Source organism: Vulpes vulpes, chromosome X, assembly GCF_048418805.1.
Source record: "Vulpes vulpes isolate BD-2025 chromosome X, VulVul3, whole genome shotgun sequence".
NCBI lineage: Eukaryota > Metazoa > Chordata > Mammalia > Carnivora > Canidae > Vulpes > Vulpes vulpes.
In genome coordinates, this window is record NC_132796.1 from 97,536,097 (window position 1) to 97,558,884 (window position 22,788).

Here is a 22,788-nt window from a genome sequence, read left to right on the forward strand (position 1 = left end):
CTCCAATTAATGATCCCACTCTATTTGATCTTATCGAAGGGTTGAGTTCCAACCAACCTTGGTATCACAGGTTAAAAGTGGATAATAAACTAAGATGACTCAGATGGCTAGAGATCTACAAACTCTCACAGTATCCAAAGAAGTAAAAACTAAAGACAGACATAATGGTAGCATTCATATACATAAAAACCTATTAACTAGAAAAGAATGCAGTTCTCTGCTAATCCATATGTTAAAACCAATGTGGAAAGTAGACTGCTAACTATATAAATTAACAAATATGTGTTAGGTACCTAATGTATCATTTACAAGTCAGTGTCAGGGATACAAAGATGAATAAAATAATCTCTTTCATCAAGGAGCTTTTAAGTCAAATAAGAAGTTTTCTGAGAACCAAAAAATATAAAACAGTAAAATGAACTCTCCTAAAATGAAAATTCCCAATACGACCGCATTCAAATAAAGGCTGAATAACTGCCCCACATGCTATAAATGGGATTTCTTAATTACAAAAAGGTTAGACTAAATGATCTCGAGGTTATCTTTTAACTCTAAGATTCTATGAGATATAGACACTGTAATGTGAGTTTACATAAGAAATACCCAAAGAATAAAAGTAGTTTTGTTTTCCCCCTTTGATAGAAAAGATATTTTATAAATAACCAATATGTTATTTTTCCCAATTGGAATGAAAATAAATCAAGAATAATTTAAATTAACTTGGTCAAAAGTAATGTACTGGCCATTTAACCCATACTTATATGCAGGTCTAGGTATTCAAATGTGGAATAAGTATTAAGAGCCAATTCCCAAACTTTCAAAAAAAACTAAATCATGCTGAATTCGTTGCTTTTAGATAAGAGTACACTAATACAAAATAATTCAGATTAATTTCTTCAGGATCAATGTCAGTCATAATGACTTAATTTACCAGGTATGGTTATAAAGTAATACAACTGGTTCAACAAATCACATATGAAAATCTCATTGTGTAATTCCCATGATTTATGTAAAAACAACATTCTTATAGGTTTTCAATTCTCTTCAAAAGATAATTTGAACATATTTTAAGAACCTATCTAGAAAATATGAAAATCCAAAAATAAAAGATAATCTCAAATCAGAACATTTCTAAAATCTGACTTTGTCATTCAACAATAAAAATATAAGTAATCATAATTACAACTAATATTTCTCTGTATTTGTACATTATTTTCCTAGAATTGGAAGCACAAGAAAACCTGCTGCATTAGAAATAGGTAAGTATTTTACTAGTCTAATTTTACTCTAAGAATATAGATTAGACACTCCACTGATATTTAGACTGTTTAATATTTTTCCACTTTATAAAACACCCCTAATACCAATGAGCCCATAGAAGTAACTGTAAAATTTTTAAAATTCATATCACACAATGGGATCTAAAAACAATTTCTACCTTATTCATGCTAGTCATCATGTTCATCTCATCAGAATAAAATGGAAGGAGTCTAAATTAAGGTTATAGATAGAACAACCAGATAGATGTAAGTCACGACACTAAAAACTACCAGAAATAATGACAGCAACAAAGCATTATCAGCATACTAGTTGCAATGCAAACTAAAATGGCTCACGTCTCGTTCTTCATTAAAATCAATATCCAAAAATAAGCTTTCTTATTTTAACAGAATTCATTTCTGTGAGTTAAAAATATAACAGCTTACAGAACAATTTCAGCAAACAAAATAATGATAAAACTGTATTATAACTCAAGAAATTAACTATCCATGAGTCCATGCTGATATAAATAAATGATTAGAAAACAAATGAGGAGAAGAAACAGATATTCCTTACAGAAAAATCTCAGCTAATAAATGTAGGTGGAATGAAAGGAATACAAAATTACTATTAGACAAACACAATTATAACTTGCAGGCAAACTCCACCAATACATGCTAAAATCAGTGGGTATGTATTTAAGGAATATATTCCCCAAGACATTTATCAAGTAAAAGGGGAAAATGGTAACTCTACAGTGAAGAAACAAAGCAGACACCTCCTCAACTAAGTGATCAAGGTTAATATTTCCTGTAATATGACACCAACATCTTATATTCCCTGGTAAAATATACTGAAGACTTAATATCCCTGCCATGGCATTCTTGCCAAAGAATACATAATCTCAATCCAATCATGAGATAATGTCAAACAAACCCCAAAACTACAAAACAACTAACAAATACTCTTCAAAAGTGTAAAGATCATGAAAGACAAAGGAAGGCTGAGGACTAATTCAAATTAAGGAGCCAAAAAGGACACAGCAAAAAAAAAAAATGCAATGTGGGTCAAGAGAATAAGAAAAATGCACATAAAGAATACTTGCAAAACACATCTTATAAAGGACTGTTATTCAAAATATAATATACAAAAAAACTTACAATTCAACACTAAGAAAACCTGATTTTACAAATGGGCAAAAAACCTGAATAGATGCCTCACCAAAGAAGATATACAGATAGAAATAAATGAAAAGGTGCTCAACATCTTATGTCAGTGAAATGCAAATTAGAATGAGATACTACTACACACCTATTAGGCCAAAATCCAGAACACTGAACACCAAATGCTAGTGAGGATATGGAGCAACAGGAATTCTCATTCATTGGTCATGGGAATGCAAAATGGTATGGCCACTTTGGAAGAAGGGTTAGCAGCTTCTTACAAAACTAAACATAAGCTTACCATACGCTCTAGCAGTCATGCTCCTTGGCATCTACCCAAAAGAGCTGAAAATCTATGCACACTCAAAAACCTGCACACAGATTTTGACAGCTTTATTCAGAACTGCCAAAACTTGCAGACAACCAAGATGTCCTTTAGTAGATGAATGAATAAATAAATTGTGATACATCCAGACAATGGAGTATTACTCAGTACTAAAAAAGAAATGAGCTATGAAGCCATGAAAAAACACGAAGGCATCTTAAAGGCAAAGGACTAAATGAAAGAAGACAATGTGAAAAGGCTATGTACTATAGGACTCCAACTATACGATATTCTAGAAAAAGCAAAACTATGGAGGTAGTACAAAGATTAGTTGTTGCCAGAGGCTATAGAGAGGGAGAAATGAATAGGCAGAACATAGAGGGCTTTTAGGGGGCAGTGAAATTCCTCTGTATGATACTATAATGGTGGATACGTGTCATTACACATTTATCTGAATCCACAGAATGTACAATACAAAAAGTGAACCTTAACATAAAAGATGGACTTTGGATGATAATGATGTGTCAGTGTAGGTTCAATTGTAACAAATGTACCACTGTGATGTGGGATACTGATAGTGTAGTAGGCTATGTTTGGGAGAGGTAGAATATGGGAACTCTGTACTTTCCACTTGATTTTGTGGTGAATCTAAAAGTGATCTTAAAAATAAATATTTTTCAAATTGCAATGTGAGATCCTGGTTTGTATCCCCTGGAACAGAGAAAGAACATTCGGGAGAAAATGTGTTAATTTCCTGGATTTGATAATTGTACTATGATTATGTAAACTGTTAACATTCAGGGAAGCTAGCTGAAAGATATATGAGAACTCTATATTTTTTGTACAAATCATTTCTAAATCTAACATTTTTTAATTATAGCCATAACTTGAAACAAAATAAATAAAACTCCTCTATTTCCTCAAAAGACCTTTGCTGTCCATGCCATATATTACTATACCCTCCATCTGACAGGAGAAAAATGAGTGCCCAAAGTTACTTAATTAGTGATACAGTTGGGATTTCAGCTTCAGAATTCAGGAACTCCACCACAGTACTGTACTGCTTCTTGAAAACAACAGTAGCAAAAGCAGCAAAAATGATGATGAGCATGATGGCAATCCTCATCATCATCATCCAGCAAAGTTTATTAAACATAGCACTTGCATGAGATTTGACCTACATCAAATTTCACTCCACAGCAGAGCATTGAAATAGGAGAGTGTCAGTAGGGTCTTTTAAATTTTATTATTGTTTTAATTTTATTTCTTTATATTTTTAAGTAATCCTTACACCCAACATGGGACTTGAACTCACAACCCCAAGATCAAGAGTCACACACTCTACAGACTGAGCCAGCCAGGCACCCCGTCAGTGTTTTTTAATAATGGTTATGGGAAGAAATGCTAATTTGAGGGGCTAATGGCTGAGAATAAAAAGTTACCTTCTGTTTTTCTCTATAATCTTCTCCTTCAAACTTGTACAAACTTTGTTCAGTATCCATTCTAAAATTTCTCAGAGAAGACTCTCCCATTTTCTGCAAGCGTTCATTCATCTCTGCAGTCTACAATTCAATGCATTGAAATTAGAAAATTATTGCTGAATTACTTATAAAAATCTGTGGGCTCTCTAGCTTTTTAAAAGTCAGGTTTGACATGAAATATCCAATCTGTTCATTTACACGGTAACAATGCAATGCTAATACTAAATGAATATAAATTCTACTTGCTCCAAGTACTTTAAATATTTAAATAGTTATTCAAGTATTCTCAGGCTTTCTTTAAAGTCTTTTATCAGTGAAGATGTAGTCATATAATACCTATTTTTATGTGTATTTGAAATTATCCAAAATAATTTGTAAAAAAAGAAGGTAGGACTAGAATAGAACTATTTCAGAACCCCACCAAAAAAGGTAAATTCAACACAAAATTGCAATATTCTGAAATAGTTTATTAGACTTTAACAAATAATGCTTTAATATTTCATGAACAAAAGGTTTTCACTTAACACAATGTGTCAGAAGATAATTTCCAATCCAGTGCAAGAAAAAGGTTGCAAAAATGTAGTCCTGATATATGACTAAACATGAAATTTATTTGGCTTTTAAGTAAATACCAACATTATTTTCGATAAACGTGAGACGTAAGATCACTCATTTTTAAACTCTAGTTCTTAGTCGTTCTTAACAAAAAATTAAACTAAAAAACCCTAAACTACCTCTGGATATAAATCCACAAATCCTTAGAGAGAACATGAGTCATGTGAAACAACACAAATCCAATTAAGCATGCTGAAGTATGATGATTTTAAAGCAATTCATCATGAAAACAAATGACATTTTAACTAACCTTCTTTTCCCCTCTTTCCAGAAGAGTTGTAATATCTTCATCTGTCAGCTCACTTTCTTTAGAAGCGAAAACATGGGTGGCTCCATGACGTATCATCTGCAACATTTCCTCTTTTGCCAGCTTGTTAGATTGCTGGTCAATGAGTCTTCCTAATAATAATAAAGATAATAATAATAGAAGTTTTGTATATTCAATTATATTCCAGAGAAAGCATAGCATAATAGTTCTAATCAGACACCAGTACATTTAACTGTAAATAAAGCTTTACAAGCACATAAAATTAGTGAGCTTTAAAGTTATATTAATGAACACACCTACAAGTTTTTCTTCTACCATACCTTCTATTTCAATGAGTTTCCTTCTGTAAAACTCAGTTAAAACTCAGAAAAACAGAAACATTTTATTCATTTTTCAAACTTCATTTTTCAGCTCAAATTTCTTTGTATCGACAGGCACTCTCTAATATGCGTTTACAAAATTTTTAGGGGTGCCTGGGTGGCTCAGTCGGTTGTGCCTGCCGTCAGCTCAGGTCATGATCCCAGGGTCCTGGGATGGAGCCCTGAATCTATCTCTGCTCAGCAGGGAGCAAGCTTCTCCCTCTCCTTCTGCAGTTCCCCTCCCCACCTCATGAACCTGTGCACGTGCTCTATCTCTCATAAATAAATAAAGTAAAAAAATATCTTTAAGAAAATTTTAACTAGACATTTGAACTGCTAAATAATATCAGGTATTTAAGAAGACATGCCACTTGCATTCAACTATAAGGTAGTGATGTTCAACTAGTTTTACTCTATATATTGATTGCAAGGATTTAAATTAAATAGATTTAAATTAGCATTTTTTAAAATGGCTTTTTTCCTGTAAGTCTATGAATTTTAGTCAACATTAAAAGTAATCTCCTTTAAAGATAATTGCATATTTTTTTAAAAAACACCTAATTAAGTTTACAAGTATAAATACCTTGTTGTATAACAATTGAGTCAAGTCTCAGTTTTATCTCTGCTCTTTCTACAATCCTTTCTTCAACGGTGTTATCAGTGATGAGACGGAACACACGTACTGGCTTCTTTTGACCAATACGATGTGCTCGATCCTAGAAGAAAGAATCCTAATATAAGATATATTGGGTATTCTGGATAAAATATATAGTACAGCCACCATATGCTATAAAATTCTGAATATTAAATTAGTTTTTGAGTTCTCTAGACCTGCCACTTTTTAAAGGAAGATGATGAGTATTAAGAATATCTATGGGGCGCTTTGGTGGCTCAATTGGTTAAGCGTCTGCCTTTGGCTCAAATCATGATCTCAGGGCCCTGGGATCGAGCCCCATGTTGGGCTCTCGGCTCAGTGGAGAGTCTGCTTCTCTATCTCTCTCTCCCTCTGCCCTTCCCCTTGCTCGTGCTCTCTCTCTCTCTAATAAATAAAATCTTAAAAAATATCTAGAGGTCTCTGGGACCAAAAATATCTGCCCATATTATTATACTGTCCCATTAATAGACAGCAGCCAAAGCCCTTTTAAGATGAGGACTATACAGAGTTTATTAAGTAACTTTAAGCCACTAGATGCAAACACCTTCCACACTAGCAAGTAGTTTTGTGAGGGCCAAAGTAGTTAGCAATGGTTGCTATGGGGGCAAGTCACTTTTATTTCATGATCAAGCAGTTCTTTCTGCTTATGGAGGTAATTCAAGGATGTGTAATAAAAGGTAATAAAAATTAATGGTATATTAATATCCTTACTATACAGTGGTCTAGAATTGGTCCTATGGTTTATAGTTAGTAAAGGTGACAGATGGCAAGTTCCAACAATATAAAAACAGCCAGGGGAATTATCTTTAGAACACTGAAGCTGCTAGAGCAAACAGGTGAAGGGAGGAGGGCAGTCGAGAAAAAAAAAATCAAAGAAACAAGATTCAAAACAGCCCTTGAATTAAATATAAAAACACTAGAGTTCAGCAACAATTTCAACAAAGCACATTGAATGAGAATACAACACCCCTATACAAACTTAAAATTTCAAACTCAAATCAGTCAATCATGAAAGATCAGCTATAGTCTCACAATTTTAAGGAAATGAAGTGTTATCAACAGGTTTCCGAGTTTAATAACCCTGTAACTTACTGGGGCTTACTTCTATGGAGTCATATCAAACAGGTAGCTCATATCAAACAGGTACCTCAGTACCATGCTAAAGTGATGATAAAAAAGCATTTCAATCTAAAAACATCCTGGGGTGCCTGACTCTTTGGTGTCCACTTAGGTCATGATCTCATTAGTCATGAGCTCACTGGTCATGAGATCAAGCCCCGCATCAGGCTTTGTGCTTAGCAGGGAGCCTGCTTGAAAGTCTCTCCCTCTGCCCCTAAAAATATAAATCTTAAAAAAACAAAATAAAAAAAAAATGCCCTGATAGTCAATATTTTTCAGTTCTCTGTTATAAAAAAATTTAAAACGGAAGGTGGTGAGTTCACTCCCAGGTTTCAGCACCAAAAAATATAAACATATAAAATCTTTAAAAAAGGAAGGACTTCTAAGCTAAGCCTCATTGACATGTGACTTTAATTGCTTCCAAATATAGCAAATTATCCCGTAATTTACTAGGATTTTGAGTGCATAGCTATTTTGCATATTTGTACTTCTGAGACTACATTATCTTAAAATGTGAGTCATACTGCCAGAAGTTGTAGCAATAACTCAGTAAATGACAACATCATGACAGGTAAAAGAAATGGCTCCTTGAATTCTTTTTTTAAACAGTAGGATAGTTTCCGATGTGTCCTTAGGTATCAAACGTTTTCCTAGAATATATTCCTTTGTTACCTTTTTACCTCCTCACCCCAAATGTCTTATTACAAAAGTCGAAAACATACCTCCCCCAATTTTAGTGCTAAGGATCTTAATATATTTAGTTGTTCAGAAAAATTAATATCAACAGATTAACTTTTTAACCTTTCTCATTAAGACATATTATATGTCTTCTTCAATATTCAGGAATAGGATTGGGGTGTGTGTGTTTGTTTTTGTTTTTTCTGTTTTTGCAATTAGCACAGTATCTTTGTTTACCAAGGTAATCTATTATAATATTTAGAAAACCTCCCAAAAGTTGTTGTTGCCCTTTTTTCACAAATTACATCTGTACTGCATAAATAACAACAGTATTCCTAGCTAAGATAAATTTCTGACATCATTAAAGATTACTAACCATAGCTTGTAGATCAACCTGTGGATTCCAGTCTGAATCATATAGTATAACCACATCAGCACTTGCCAGGTTAATTCCAAGACCTCCAGCTCTGGTACTCAGCATAAAGATGAATTTGCTACTATTAGGAGCATTAAAGGCCTCTATTGCTTCCTTTTTTTAAATGACACAGAAGATGGAAAAAAGAGAGAAAAATAAAACTATATTACCAGAGTCCTTAAGAAATAAGTATTTTTAACATGCATAGTCAAAAGCCCACTTTATGATATTCTTCCATCTCAAAAATACTTAAGCATATACCTATATAATGTACTGTGTGAATTGCTGTAGAAAATATATTACATGAAGTTCCTAGTCTTTAGAAGCTTACATCAAAAGAGACAAACTCAGAACAATCACATACACAAATTTAACTAGGCAAGCAATAAATCGTTTAAATCATTTAAAGCAACAATGGTGAAAATGTTTTGAGTGAGAGCTGAAAAATATCTAGGAGGTAAAATGTCAGCTATCTCAACTTCATTCCCATTAGTTTAGATAGGAGTAACAAAGAAGGTATAGTGTGGAAGACCAAGAGAGAAAAAAGTTCAGTAATGTGAATGAGAGCAATGGATAAAGGAGAGGTTGAGTAGATTTATTTCCATATGGTGACAAGGAGCAAACAGGGAAGTAATGAGGAAATTTGGTAAGGTAATCCAGGGATATTTAGTAAAGAGTCTTAAAAATTAATGGGATGTTAATATCCCTCCTATATAAAGATCTCATACAAATTAATTAGAAAGAAACACTAAGACCCCAATAGAAAATGAGCCAAAAAAAAAGAGAAAAAGAACAGACAATCCACAGAACAAATATGAATGGCTAATAAATACAAAAATAATGTTCAACCTCACTAGTAATCAAATAAATGCAAATTAAAACATAATACCATTTTTTGAAGATTAATAAAATGATAATACTCAATGTTGACGAGGGGGCGGTGAGACGGGCACTCTCATACATTGCTGCAGGGAATGGAAATTGGTACAACCTTTCTGGAAAGCAATTTGGCAATATGCATCAAGAGTCTTAAAAATGTTCATACCCTTTGACCCAGTAATTCCACTTCTAGGAATTTATCCTAAGGAAATAATCAGAAATGTGCACAAAGATTTATGTATAAGGACTTTTGCTTTAGCATTGTTTATAATAGTGAAAAACTGGAAATAACCTTAAATGATCAACAATTGGGAGATAAATTATTTATAGTACTTCCACTGGATGTAATATTATACTTAAATTATTTTTACAATGAATTACTGATATAGGAAACTACAACATAATGCTGAGTAAAAATGTTACCAAACTTTATATATAATATAATATCAATTACTTATATAAATTATATATACAAAAAGATACTGGCCAGAAATACTTTTATTTTGTAAATTTCCTTCAGCAATCATATATGACTTTTATAATCAGAAAATACAGGAAGTTATATTTTTAATTAATGGAATGGCATGATCAAAAGTTGCAGTAGAGAAGGGGACACTCACTACTGCGGTCCATATAGCATGTAGAGGGGGCAGTATAGAAAGCAGCATGGTGTAGTGAGAGGCAATTTGGCGTAGAGGAAATAGCAAAAACCTGGTGTGAATCATTACCATTTGTTACATATGTGTTTCTAAGCAAGCATTTAACCTCTCTGAGGCAGTTTCAAGTGGAGAGAATTATACCAGTAAATTATACTTTACTGGGCTGCTAAAAGAACTCTGTTGGAACTATACATCGCTTAGCCTAGAGTACTTGCTTAACAAATGTTAGATCCTTTCCCTATAAAAGTAAGAAGGCCAATTAAGTAAAGGTTATAGGAACTGAGTCAGAGGATGACCAGAGACCAGCTAGCTGAATTTAGCTGTAGGAATGAAGAAATGGCAAATCTGAGAACTACGGAAAAAGAATTCTTTATTAACAGCCGGCAAATAATTAGAATAAAGAATCAAATGTGGCTTTCCCTTCTTACTAGGAAAATAAATGAAATTATTATGTGGACAAACTGTATAATGGGAAAGTGGAACATTGCCAAAAAAAACAAAAACAAAAACAAAAACAAAAGAACAGAACAGCTCTGACTTTGTTGTATCTAAAGTCAACATGTAATTCAAAGCCTCTGAAGGGAGAAATTACTTGAAATTTTAAGAAACCAGAATAATCTGGGTATAATTAAGTAAAGTCCACACTGTTCATAATCAGGGAGATCACTAAGAAATGCAAATTGGCTATCTTAGGTCAGAAAGCAGCTACTTTTCTGCCTCAGTATCATCTTCATTCCAGGGAAAAGGGTCATTTTGAATAGCACTATATGGCTTATGCTTAATGTGGATTTGAAGAAACCCATTCTGAGGAATAAATCAGCAAAAGCCCAATAAAGCTTCAAATTACCATTTCAGAAAAGGTCAACTATTATAGAGCAGAGGCCAGTGTAAACTTTGAAACATCCTCATATTTGTAAACGTTATCAAAAAGGTTTCCCTGCAATGGGTGGCAGGTAAACCCTTAATATGAAAAGGGCCTGTGTGCCTGCTATGGACCCTATCCTATGCTACAGCCAAGCTTCAATAAGGAAGCACACAAGGGACAGAGCACTCACAGAATCTATGGATGGACAGGAACATGGACTAAGAGTCTTTGTGGCCTGTGTGTAATTTCATGACATGTAATATATTCTGCACTGCACAGCTTAAAAACTGCATTCATATCTATTATATCCAAGGATCCTCACAACATTGTCAGAAAAAAAGAGTCCTAGGTATTAATATTACGCCAATAATACAGTTAAAGATACTGAGGCTCAGAGAATTAAACAGCTTGCATACACTACAAAATGGTGGAGTTGGTGCTAAAATTTAGGTCTCCTGAAACCAAGTTCAATGCATTTTCCACTATACCATGAAATCACAATCTCTGCCCAGAGCATGAGAAAAGACTTAAGAGCAACCAAAGACAGAGCCTTGATGATCACAGAAAAGAGAAGATAAATTGGCAAAGCCCTCCCCTCAAAAAAAGTATTTAAATGGTTTAAAATACATTAGACCCATGACATTCATGAGGGCTAATCTAAAGATCTGTAAGAATTCCTAAATTTGAGAAAGACACTGGGTGCTAGGTAAGCTTCCTCACTAGCTAAGTAACTCATTCCCATACACCAACCTTTTAGTATTCTAGGATCCAAATGCATAAGCACCTACACCTATGTTGTCCAATTTCAGTTTTATAATAATCTAACATGGAGATTATTCCCTTTAGCAATTACTATGTTTCATGAGTCTTTAGGATTGCTCATAAACTGGAAATATCTCAACTGTTAAACTCCACAAATGGCGAGGGTCTACTGTAGGAAGTAAATCAAGAAAAGAAAATGGCAGAATCAGAGATTAAAGAGTAGGATGAGAAACAGTATTCAGAAGGCCAGAGAGACCAGTGGTTAGAGGAGGTAAGTGTGTAATGGTAAAGTATCCTTTAGATAAGTGAGGATGTCTTTGAAGACCTTGAAAAGGACGCTTTGTAAGGAGTCACTGTAATACAAGCCAAACTGAAGATCTCAGAGAGACAGAGAGGTGTTAGTGAGGAATTTATGCAACAAGCTTTTAAAAAAGGCCAAAGTTCAAAACTACCTAATGATGAAAAACATGGCTTAACTGAACTCTGATTTTTGAAGTTTTGTTTTGTTTTATTTTCCTCACCTCTCTTTCTTCATGTGGGGTTTGTCCATCCAATCGACAATACTCATAACCACGCCACATACAATAATCCTCCAAAATGTCCAGCAAGCGAGTCATCTGGCTAAAAATGAGAACCCTTGAACCTAAAACATTTCCCCCAAAAAGCAAGTTATTCAACTTGTGTAAAACTAATTTGAAAGTTACAAAAATATAAGTAAACATCACATGTTAATATACAGTACATGAACCCTTCATGAAACCCACACACCTACACTTTGAAGGAATGCTATACAGAATTATGCACTGCGAATTATACATATTTAAGAACTTCGAAACCCTCCATACATATTGAGAAGATTTAAAGTCTGCCTTTACTCAGTCCTAAGGATGAATGATGGGTCCCTACAACCTTTCACTAGACCACCGCAATAGTCTCCCAACTAGTGTCCTGTTTCTCATTTCTCGTCCTCAGTAGAACCCCCATACCACTTCAAAGGTTCTCCTCCAAATGCACAAGTCTAATTGTGTCAGCTGACACAGCAAAATCTTCTATGACACACCTCCCTCCCTGCCTTCCAAATAGTCCAAACTCCTTTAAGCGTGTGTAAAAGGCCTTTCATAATCTGGCCCCATTCAACTTTCCAGATTCATCAATTGCCACTCTAACCCAAATACTATAAGCTCTCCATTCCCATTCTTCACACTTCTGTTTCATTGTAAAATGCTTCCCTCTCCTTTTTCCCATGATTTACTTCTAGACATTCTCCAGCACTCACTTCAAATGTCACCTTTGTGAAGATTTCCCCAACTCCCAATTTCTCAACATATCATAGCACTTATCAAAATGAACTGCAACTATCCCTCTTCACTATACTGTTTGTCCAAGGCAAAGACTGTTGTCTTATGCATCTTTGTATACCCCCAGCCAATAGAACAATTCCTGGCAAATAAGAAGTACTCAAAAGTGTTTGCTGAATGAGTGAATGAATGAATGAATGGTGAGCAAAGATGCAAAATGTCATTCATACACAAGTCACTTAAATAAAGTCATTTTATGTTAATGTATAGATTTGTAACTCACCCTGTTCTTTGAGTTTGGCCAATAGTTTATCAAGAACTACCATTTTACCACTGTTGCTGACAACGTGCTCATCAGTGGTATAAGGTGGACCAGGTTCAGCACCATCAAACAAGTAAGGATGATTACAACACTTTCGAAGCTGCATCAGAATGTTTAAGAGTCGCATCTTGTCCATCTTGCCAGCCGAGTTTAACACATCAATATCTTTCATCAGGATTTTTGTATACCTAAAATTTTTAACTATAATTAGTCATTTATTATATGTAATCGATGAATCAGTAAACTCTACTCCTGAAACCAGTATTACACTATATGCTAATTAATTAGAATTTAAATAAAAATTTGAAAAGAAAAAAATAAAAAATACTCAGTTTCGGTGAATATGTGATGAAATAGAAGGATCTTATAAACTGATATGGATATGTTAGTACACTCTTTCTGAAGGACAATCTGACAAGATAGAGAAGTTTTAAAATGTGAATATTCTACATCTGCAATTTTGTCCATTGTGGATAGCAATATATGTGGAATAGTGTTCATCACAGCACTGTTTGTAATAACAAAAACTTAAAAAACTACCGAAAAAAAAGAGTTTAATGCCATCAAGCAACATCCCTTTGGTGACCAGCATAGAGTCCTATTTAAAGATAAACAACAAACTCAATTTTGAGACTAAATATGATCAGCAAAAACAAGAAACTTTTGAAGATTTTAACTTTATGCTGCCTACAAACATGTTTCCTCCTGCTTTAGCCATTGCTACAAATTGCCATCAGCTGATAACTATCCAGATAACTATTATAATTATTCAATAACTACAATATTTGCTGAAAGCTGGCATCCAACTTTTACTTGTTTGAGCTAAAAACAATCATGATTTCTTATACCTAATCTTCCTAAGGCATTTTTTTCTGATCTGTAAACATTCATTATCTTTTGTTGACCTTTACCAGGTGAATATAGACCTATGTATCCACTTGAACAGTAATTAATATGTAATTATAACAGCCAGCTTGTATCGAGTGAAAGCGCCAGGTATCATGTGAAAGGCTTTATATAAATCATCTTGTTAAATCTTCACAAAAATTCTGACGTATGTACTAGAATCACTCCCACTTTACAAATGGAAATTCACGCGGCTAAGAGAATTGAAAACAACCTACTCAGGGCCACAAAAAGGGACAAAGTCAGAATTTGATCTTATGTTTCAATCTAGAGAAATGTACTCTTCACCACTACCCTATACTGATTTCAGTAGAAGAGAAGTCATTATATATTATTAGTCATCTAACTTTATTTACTTTATAAGCAACATTTTGCTTTTTCTTTTAAGTGGGCTCAACACAGAGCTAGAACTCATGACCCTGAGATCAAAACCTAAGCTGAGATGGAGTCAGATGCCTAACCTACTGAACCACTTGTGGGCAAAATGATGCCCCACAACATTTTGCTTCTCTAAGCAGCATGATTACATTAAGTATGTCCAATTTATGATACCTTGGGACTTCTCGTCAATTTCCTGCTTTGCTTGTCTTTATCAAACCAATTCAGCTTTTATTTAATATTCACAATCACTATTCTCATCCATCTTATTATTACTTATTACTGTTATTACTATTTTCACTGATGAAAAAGCAAGAATAACAAATATGCAAGTGACATTAGCCTCTTTAACCCTGACATCAACTCATAAGCTAAATACTATTATCCCCATTTTACAGAAGGGAAACTGAGGTTATATAATTTACCCAAGCTAAATAGCTGCTAAGATGCAAAGCATGGGATTCAAATACAGATCTATAGACTCAAGGCCCATGTTCTTTCCCAAAGGCTACAAAAATATTCATCAATTTTATATTAAAGCATTTGAACTATCTAACTTGCCATTTAAACATAAAATGTAAATTATAATATAAAGGCATAACTGAAAAAATAAGGGCATAACTGAACCACTACAAAGCTAAATTTTAATAAATCTTTATATGTAAATATATTCCAATAATATTCTAATAAATTTATTTATTCTAAATAAATAGCTCACCATTCTCGTTGCATTTTGCTCAGTCCCAAGTAAATCTTTATTTCCTTTTTAGGAGGCAGACTCTTCTCTACATCAGTTTTTATACGACGTAACAAAAATGGTTTTAAAACCTAAAAAGTGATAGTTTTATAAAAGTTTATAAAATATTTAATATTATAAACCAAATCTTTCACTGGCAACACCCTAATGTGAAATTTACTTCCCAATGCATAACCTGAAAAACACTACCAATGCCAGTTGCCAACTTTCTCAGTAAAAACGAAGTAATGGCCCATTAAAAAATCAGAATAGTGCTCACTTCAGCAACACATACACTAAAAAAAAAAAATCAGAATAGGGGACCTAAATTAGATATTCATTATTTGATGGCACAAAATACATTAAAAAATAAGACAACAAGATCACAGACTTTTGAAGAAGCATGAAACAATCTTTTATTTTTATTTTTTTAAAGATTTTATTTATTTATTCATAAAAGACACAGAGAGAGAGGGGCACAGAGACACACAGGCAGAGGGAGAAGCAGGCTCCATGCAGGGAGTCTGATGTGGGACTCGATCCTGGGTCTCCAGGACAAGGCAGGCCCTGGGCTGAAGCTGGCACTAAACCGCTGAGCCACCTGGGCTGCCCCAATCTTTTATTTTTAAAAAAGCTGCTTTCATACATTTGTTTTTTTATTCTGTATACGAATAAATTTTGATGGTGATAAATAGGCATTTTTTCAGAAAAGACATACAAATGACCAACAAACATATGAAAAGATGCTCAATATCATTCATCATCAGGGAAATGCAAATCAAAACTACAATAAGACATCACCTCACACCTATCAGAATGGCCAGTACCAAAAAGACAAGAAATATCAAGTGTTGGCAAGGATATGGAGGAAAAGGAACCTTCATACAACGTTGGCAGGAATAGAAGTTGATGTAGCCACTGTGGAAAACAGTATGGAAGTTCCTCAAAAAAATAAAAATAGAAATGCCACATGATCCACTAATTCTGCTACTGGGTATTTACCCACAGAAAATGAAAACACTATTATGAAAAGATACATGCACCCCTATGTTTCTTGCAGCATTATTTACAATAACCAAGTTACAGAAGCAACACTTAGGTGTCCATTGATAAATGAATGGATAATGAAGATGTGGTCTATACTCCCTTTCTCCCTCTCTCTCTCTCTCTCATACACACACAGAGACACACGATGGAATGTTACTCAGTCATAAAAGAAGGATGAGATTTTCCCATTTGTGACAACATGAATGGACCTAGAAGGTATTACAGTAAGTGAAACAACAAGATTTTTTTTAAAAGATTTTATTTATTTTTTAATGAGACACACACACACACACACACACACACACACACAGAGGGAGGCAGAGACACAGGCAGAGGGAGAAGCAGGATCCATGTAGGAAGCCCAATGTGGGACTCAATCCCCTGACTCTGGGATCACACCCTGAGCCAAAGGCAGATGCTCAATCACTGAGCCAGCCAGGCATCCAAAAACAACAAGATTTTTAAATCTTAGATAAAATCTTAATTCACAGTATGGATCAGGGACTCTCTATAAGTGAGATAAAAACGCAGGCCATTTCCAAACAGTTAAATATTTGAATGAAGAGAAAATGGTTCAATGTTAAGGAATATATGGACAAAGGGAGAAAAAATTGAAATAATCAGTGTATACCTGCAAGACAGATTCTATCACAAAGAAATAATAGTGCTATCATCATCTATAGAGTACCCGTAATGTGCCAGACAGTGCACCATGCACTTTACAACAAAGAGTACCAAACCCTTACAATAGGAGCACCTGAGTAGCTCAGTGGTTAAGCATCTGCCTTTGGCTCGAGTTGTGATCCTGGGGTCCCGGGTTCGAGCCCCACATCGGTCTTCCTAAGGGGAGCCTACTTCTCCTTCTGCCTATGTCTCTGCCTCTCTGTGTCTGTGTGTCTCTCATGAATAAATAAATAAAATCTCTTTTAAAAATCGTTACAATAAATCTTTAAGGGAAATGTGATTATTTTAATTTCTTTTTTAAAAAGATTTTATTCATTTTAGAGAGAAATAGCACAGGCAGAGGGAGAGGCATAGAATCTCAAGTGGACTCTGTCAGCATGGAGTCCATCCATCACACTTGGCACTTAGTGGCTTGTTCTTACAACCCTGAGATCATGACCTGAGCTGAAACCAAGAGCCAGATGCCCAACTAACTGAGCCACCCAGGTAGCCCTCAGTTACCACACTTATTTATTTATTTGAGGGGGGGGAGAGAGAGAGCAGGGGGAGGAACAGAGAAAGGGAAAGAGAGAATCCCAAGTAGATTCTATCTGAGTACAGAGCCCAACTCGGGGCTCCATCTCACAACCCTGAAATATGAAATCTGAGCTGAAACAAAGAGCCAGATGCCCAACCAACCAAGCCACCCAGTTGGCCTTCAATTTTATTAACTTAACTGAAGTTATTTTGCTAGTAAGTGGTAGAAGCCAAATTCAAACCCAGATCAAGCTGATTCTACAATCACCTCGGCCTCTGATCAGCTATTGTAAGCCTGGACCAGTTCCTTAGCTTTTCTGAGCCTGTTTCCTCATCCATTCATCAAAGAAAATTATGGTATATGTACAAGACAAGCATTTTATTTTATTTTTTTTAAGACAAGCATTTTAAAATAAGGATAATGATACCTATTTCCAAAGCTGCTGTGAAAATTTATGGTAGTACTTGTGTAGAGCTTAACCACAGCAGACACTAGTAAACAACAGCTATTACTATTAGAGATTTATGGGAGTTAAGGAAAAGGAAAGAGTAAAAGACAACTTCTGGCCTCTGGTTTGAGCCTCTTAAAATTGTCTAAGACAGGGCAGCCTGGGTGGCTCAGCAGTTTACCGCCGCCTTCAGCCCAGGGCATGATCCTGGAGACCAGGGATCAAATCCCACGTCGGGCTACCTGCATGGAGCCTGCTTTTCCCTTTGCCTGTGTCTCTGCCTCTCCCTGTCTCTCATGAATAAATAAAATCTTTAAAAAATTGTCTAAGACAGATTCTTAAGAGTTTCAACTACCTGTGAGACATTTATACAGAAAGACTCAGAAGGCAGTGGGATATGCAGGAACTGGGTGAGAAATCTAGAAAGATAAATTTGGGAGTTATAAGTAGATAAGAGGTAGCTGAAACCACACGAGCGGGTCCCCAAAGAGAGCACATATAAAAAAGAAAGTCAAAGACAAAGCCCTACAAAATACTAAACTTTCAGGAACAGACTGAGAAAGAAAAGACCATAAAAGGGACTGATAAGGAGTGGCCAAAAAAGTAAGAGAAAATCCATTCTGTACCTCCAGAAACCAGGTAGGAAAGGGTTTCATGCAGGAGTGGTTAGGAATACTAAGCAGTACAGAGAAGCCAAAATACTGAGCAAAAGGTGTACCTTGAATTCAGCAAGTGGAAAATGAAGACCTTACAGGGTAAGTTTCAGTTGTGTAAAATGGATAGAAGCCAGTGGTCAATGGATTCAAGAGTAAACAGGAGATTAGGTAGTAGAGATGGAGAAAATGAACCACTTATTCAAGAAACTTAGCTATCATGGGAAGAAATCAGAATCACAGCTACAGTTATACAGTGTTGAGAGAGTATTATTTTGTTTATGTGTGAGGGTGGGTGCATAAGGGGTGTGGGTTTGGATTTTAAGAAGGAAGATACTTGAGCATGTTTCCATGTTAGGAAAAAGAGCCAATACAGAGTGAGAGCTAGAAAATTCAGTCAATATAAAGGATAAATTATGGAGAAAGATCCATAAAGAAACAGGGAGAGATGAGATCCAGGGTTCATGTTGGAAGACTTAGCCACTGACCAGAGGCTAAGTCTCTTCCATTCATTTCAGAGAAAAAACATCTGTAACACAGATCCAGATATCCTTAGAAGCTGGATGTCCTTGAAGGAGTTCCTATCTAACAACTTCTCTGTTCTCTTTGAGAAAATAATGATGTTACTTGCTGAGAAAGGAGGAGATCAGGCAGTATCTGGAATGGAAGTCTTAGGGAGATTAGTAAAAGTCTGAAATAGCTGTTATAGGAAATGGAAAGGAATGCTATACAAGGCCATGTTGAAGGACTACTGACATCATCAAATCTCAGCTTATGTTACAGAACATGAAATTGGAGTTTTTCCAATTTAAACAGTTGTATAATCTTCTTTATCACTATTGAACAGCCCCAATACAGAGTAAGTCACTCTGAAAATAAGTGGTAGAAGCAGAGTTCAAACCCAAAGACAGAGACAGTTATACTATTCCAGTTTAGGGCTTCTAGGGCAGAAATGGCAGATGGACAAGAAAGAAAGAGTTTGAAGTATTGGCAAAAGGTGGTTTTAAGGGGGATCCCTGGGTGGCTCAGTGGGTTTAGTGCCTGCCTTTGGCCCAGGGCATGATCCTGGAGTCCTGGGATCAAGTCCCACATTGGGCTCCCTGCATGTAGCCTAGTTCTCCCTCTGCCTGTGTCTCTGCCTCTCTCTCTCTCTCATGAATAAATAAATAAAATCTTTAAAAAAATAAAAAATAAAAAGGTGGCTTAAGTGACCAAAAAATGGGCTTATTGTTTGACACAGAAAAAAGTAACAACAGGGGCACCTGGCTGGCTCTGTCAGTAGAGCCTACACACTCTTGATAATAGGGTTATGAGTTGAACCCATGTGGAGTGTAGAGATTACTTAAAAATAAAGTCTTTTTTTAAAGAAAAAAGTAACAACAGAAATGAAGTGATGGATGAGAAAAATCAGGGATCCAAAGACTGGAGATCTCTGTAAGGTAACAGAATAAGTAGAGGAGTAACATAAGTGAAAGAGCTAAGAAAAAAAGGTATAAGGAGTTGTTATCAAAGAATGGAAAACTGGTATTTAATGAATGTGAGGGAGTTACCTGGTGATGAGTGGATAACAGAGAAGAGAATGGGTGGAAGATGAACCTGCAAGATAACTTCACCTTAAAAGAAAGAGTTCTATACTGTATACATGAGGGTGGAGAAATAGTGGCTTAGAAATGGCACTAGGGAACTAGAAAATCCTGATGCCATCTTAAGGACCTGTGGGGTATGGGAGTATGAACAGCTTCTACTGGAGAGGACCACACTATCCATGCAGGAGAGCCAAAGCAAAAACGCTACTCCCTAGACAGGCTGAGAACAGAGTTGAGTTATTTCCCAAAGGGGCTGCTAGAAAGACTGGGAGGGAGAAGCAGTATCACTGAGCCAAGAGGTAAAACCAACAAGTTCAAACAGATTCTATGGCATTTTGTTTTCTGGTTCAGTATGTATTTAATTATTAAATTTTCTTGTCTATTACTTACTGCGTGAAGTCTTTCCACAAGTTTTTGATCACCAAGACAATTTTTAGTGTCAAACCAAGAGTCAAAGTCCTGTAGAGGGGTGAAAATTCTGCAGTAAGCACACAGGTGGTTGGCTTTTTTTTTTTTTAATAAACTATGTCGTATAAATTCTTATCCAATGATACAGCAGTAATTCATTTTAAAAGCACTTTCAAAAATGTGTTCACTGTGATGGTCAATATTATTTACTTTTCAAAATAGCTAAAATACCAGAGGAGTTAAAATTTGAACTCCACCAGCAGTGTTTCCTTAAAAGACTTTTATTAGGCTTCCTCATACCATAGTAGCATTACATCCAGTTAAGAGGTAGAGTAGGAGTAAGAATATAAAATTGAAGGTACATAATGATAATGAAAATTCTAAATAATAAAAATAAGCAAAAGCAAGATAAGGTATACAAACCAATGGATAGTTGAACTTGGTACTTTTTATTATCAATTAATTTCAGGAATGAGAAAAATCAAGCTCCAATGTCCTTAAATCATTCAATTCAGTTTGCTGCACTAGCATAACCTTGTGTTAATGATAAAAACAATGTAAATCATACATTCACAAAATAAGTTGTTTTTCGAATCACACATCATGAGGTCTTTAGTACTTACCAAATATTAATGACTATAATAATCAAACACCATTTTAAAGACTACACCTGCCATACTAGTATGTAGAAAGCCCTTCCAATTTAATTAGAAGAAAATTTTGAATTTACAATCGTGAACTCAGTCTAATCTCATATCGTAAGTTTTTGACAGCAATGCAATATTCGCAAAGTTTAACAGGCAGAATAATCTCAAAGAAAAGAATCATTATTTCTCTAAATATCCCCATTTGAAAACTGTGCACTTAAGAACTTTTTTCTGAGAAAACCAAAATGCACAAAGAATTACAAATGAAAAAGAATTATAAATTTCAAACTACATTCTATGCTTTGAAAACAGATGTCTGTGAACATAAGAAAATTACATTTAAAACATAGGACTTAAACTTACATCTGCAGAATTAAAGACATCAGGCAATAAGAAGTTGAGTAATGCCCAGAGTTCATGCAGGTTATTCTGCAAAGGTGTTCCAGTTAGGAGTAAGCGGTTAGTTGACTTGAATTCACGAACAATCTCTGAAAGCTGGAAAAATAATAGTTATGTTAACATTGCTTTATTCATCAGAATGCTCAAAATTCAGCTCTTTATCCAACCAATACATGTTTTGAGTAAAATAAAACTTGAAAATTATTTTTCAATAGAAAAATATCCTAGCTCAGGTGATATTGCCACAGTGAATCACAACTAAATAAAATCTTCTAGGCATTTCTATGCTTACAAGAATGCAAATTATAATCATACCAGAGACTCCTCCCTCACTTCAAAAAACTTATTTTCTCCATTTTGGGTCCACAAAAACAGTCAGAACTCCATGGAATCCAGGCTAATCACTGTACATACTAATATCTCTTTCTCCCTGCTAATCATGTTCATCTACATACCTAGCCAAGTTCTAACTTGGCCTGGTGACAATTTCTAAGCATGAGAGTTGCACCCATTTTTCCTATCTTGTATTAACTTTCTAAATATAAGACTATAAAAATTAAAGCACAAAAGGATAAAAGAACGGTAACCTTTGTGAATAAAAATGCATGTTTTTATAATACTCTTAAATAATTATTCTCTCACATGCGTCTTTTTTTATTGGGTACTGATTTCAAACTGAAATTAGTATGATCAACCTGGTGGTTTTGCTCCAGTTCTGTCCCTGTTTCTCCCAAAGTAGCCCAGTGATCCAAAGGGAGGTTCATCATAATAACTGATGCTCTTCCTACTGTTGATGGAGTTGAATGGCAAGAAATATTGATATTTTTCAAAGTTAATACCACACTCTAATTCACACAAGTCAGATAATTCCAGGAAATGATTTTTTCTAATCCTTATGAACACACATAAGCTGGCAGGCTCCTCAATAAAAGACAAATCAATGCAAATGACTTTTGTATATTAAATATTACCAAAATATTTAAATACTATAGCATAACAGAGTTAGGCTGCAACAGGTATAGCAAATGAACACCTAATTTTCTTTATATTAAAAACTGTGCTCAATTTTCATTTGTCTCATATTCAACAATTTAAACTTTAAAACCATTTTTTAAAGATTTTATTTATTCATGAGAGACACAGAGAGAGAGGCAGAGACACAGGCAGAGGGAGAAGCAGGCTCCATGCAGGGAGCCTGATGTGGGACTCAATCCCAGGACCCCAGGATCATGCCCTGAGCAGAAGGCAGATACTTT

The 22,788-nt window shown here is 34.9% G+C and overlaps 1 protein-coding gene across 13 annotated transcripts in view; it reads right to left on the reverse strand.

Annotated features, from left to right (window-relative positions):
- The window catches only part of SMARCA1 (SNF2 related chromatin remodeling ATPase 1), a 1,054,017-nt gene that overhangs the window by 1,014,657 nt on the left and 16,572 nt on the right, over nt 1-22,788 (reverse strand). For 7 of the 13 annotated variants that reach the window (XR_011998183.1, XM_072743667.1, XM_072743668.1 and 4 more), the window contains exons 8-17: nt 21,497-21,628; nt 20,469-20,537; nt 15,126-15,235; nt 13,085-13,311; nt 12,025-12,146; nt 9,384-9,419; nt 8,300-8,452; nt 6,055-6,187; nt 5,095-5,243; nt 4,191-4,310 (exon numbers count right to left, since the gene is read on the reverse strand). Coding sequence is in view for 11 of the 13 variants with exons in the window: in XM_072743667.1 (XP_072599768.1) it covers nt 4,191-4,310; nt 5,095-5,243; nt 6,055-6,187; nt 8,300-8,452; nt 9,384-9,419; nt 12,025-12,146; nt 13,085-13,311; nt 15,126-15,235; nt 20,469-20,537; nt 21,497-21,628 (1,251 nt within the window). In the remaining 2 variants the exon portion in view is untranslated. The remainder of the gene's footprint in view (nt 1-4,190; nt 4,311-5,094; nt 5,244-6,054; nt 6,188-8,299; nt 8,453-9,383; nt 9,420-12,024; nt 12,147-13,084; nt 13,312-15,125; nt 15,236-20,468; nt 20,538-21,496; nt 21,629-22,788) is intronic. The other 6 variants (XR_011998184.1, XM_072743672.1, XM_072743666.1 and 3 more) reach the window with 1 other exon arrangement.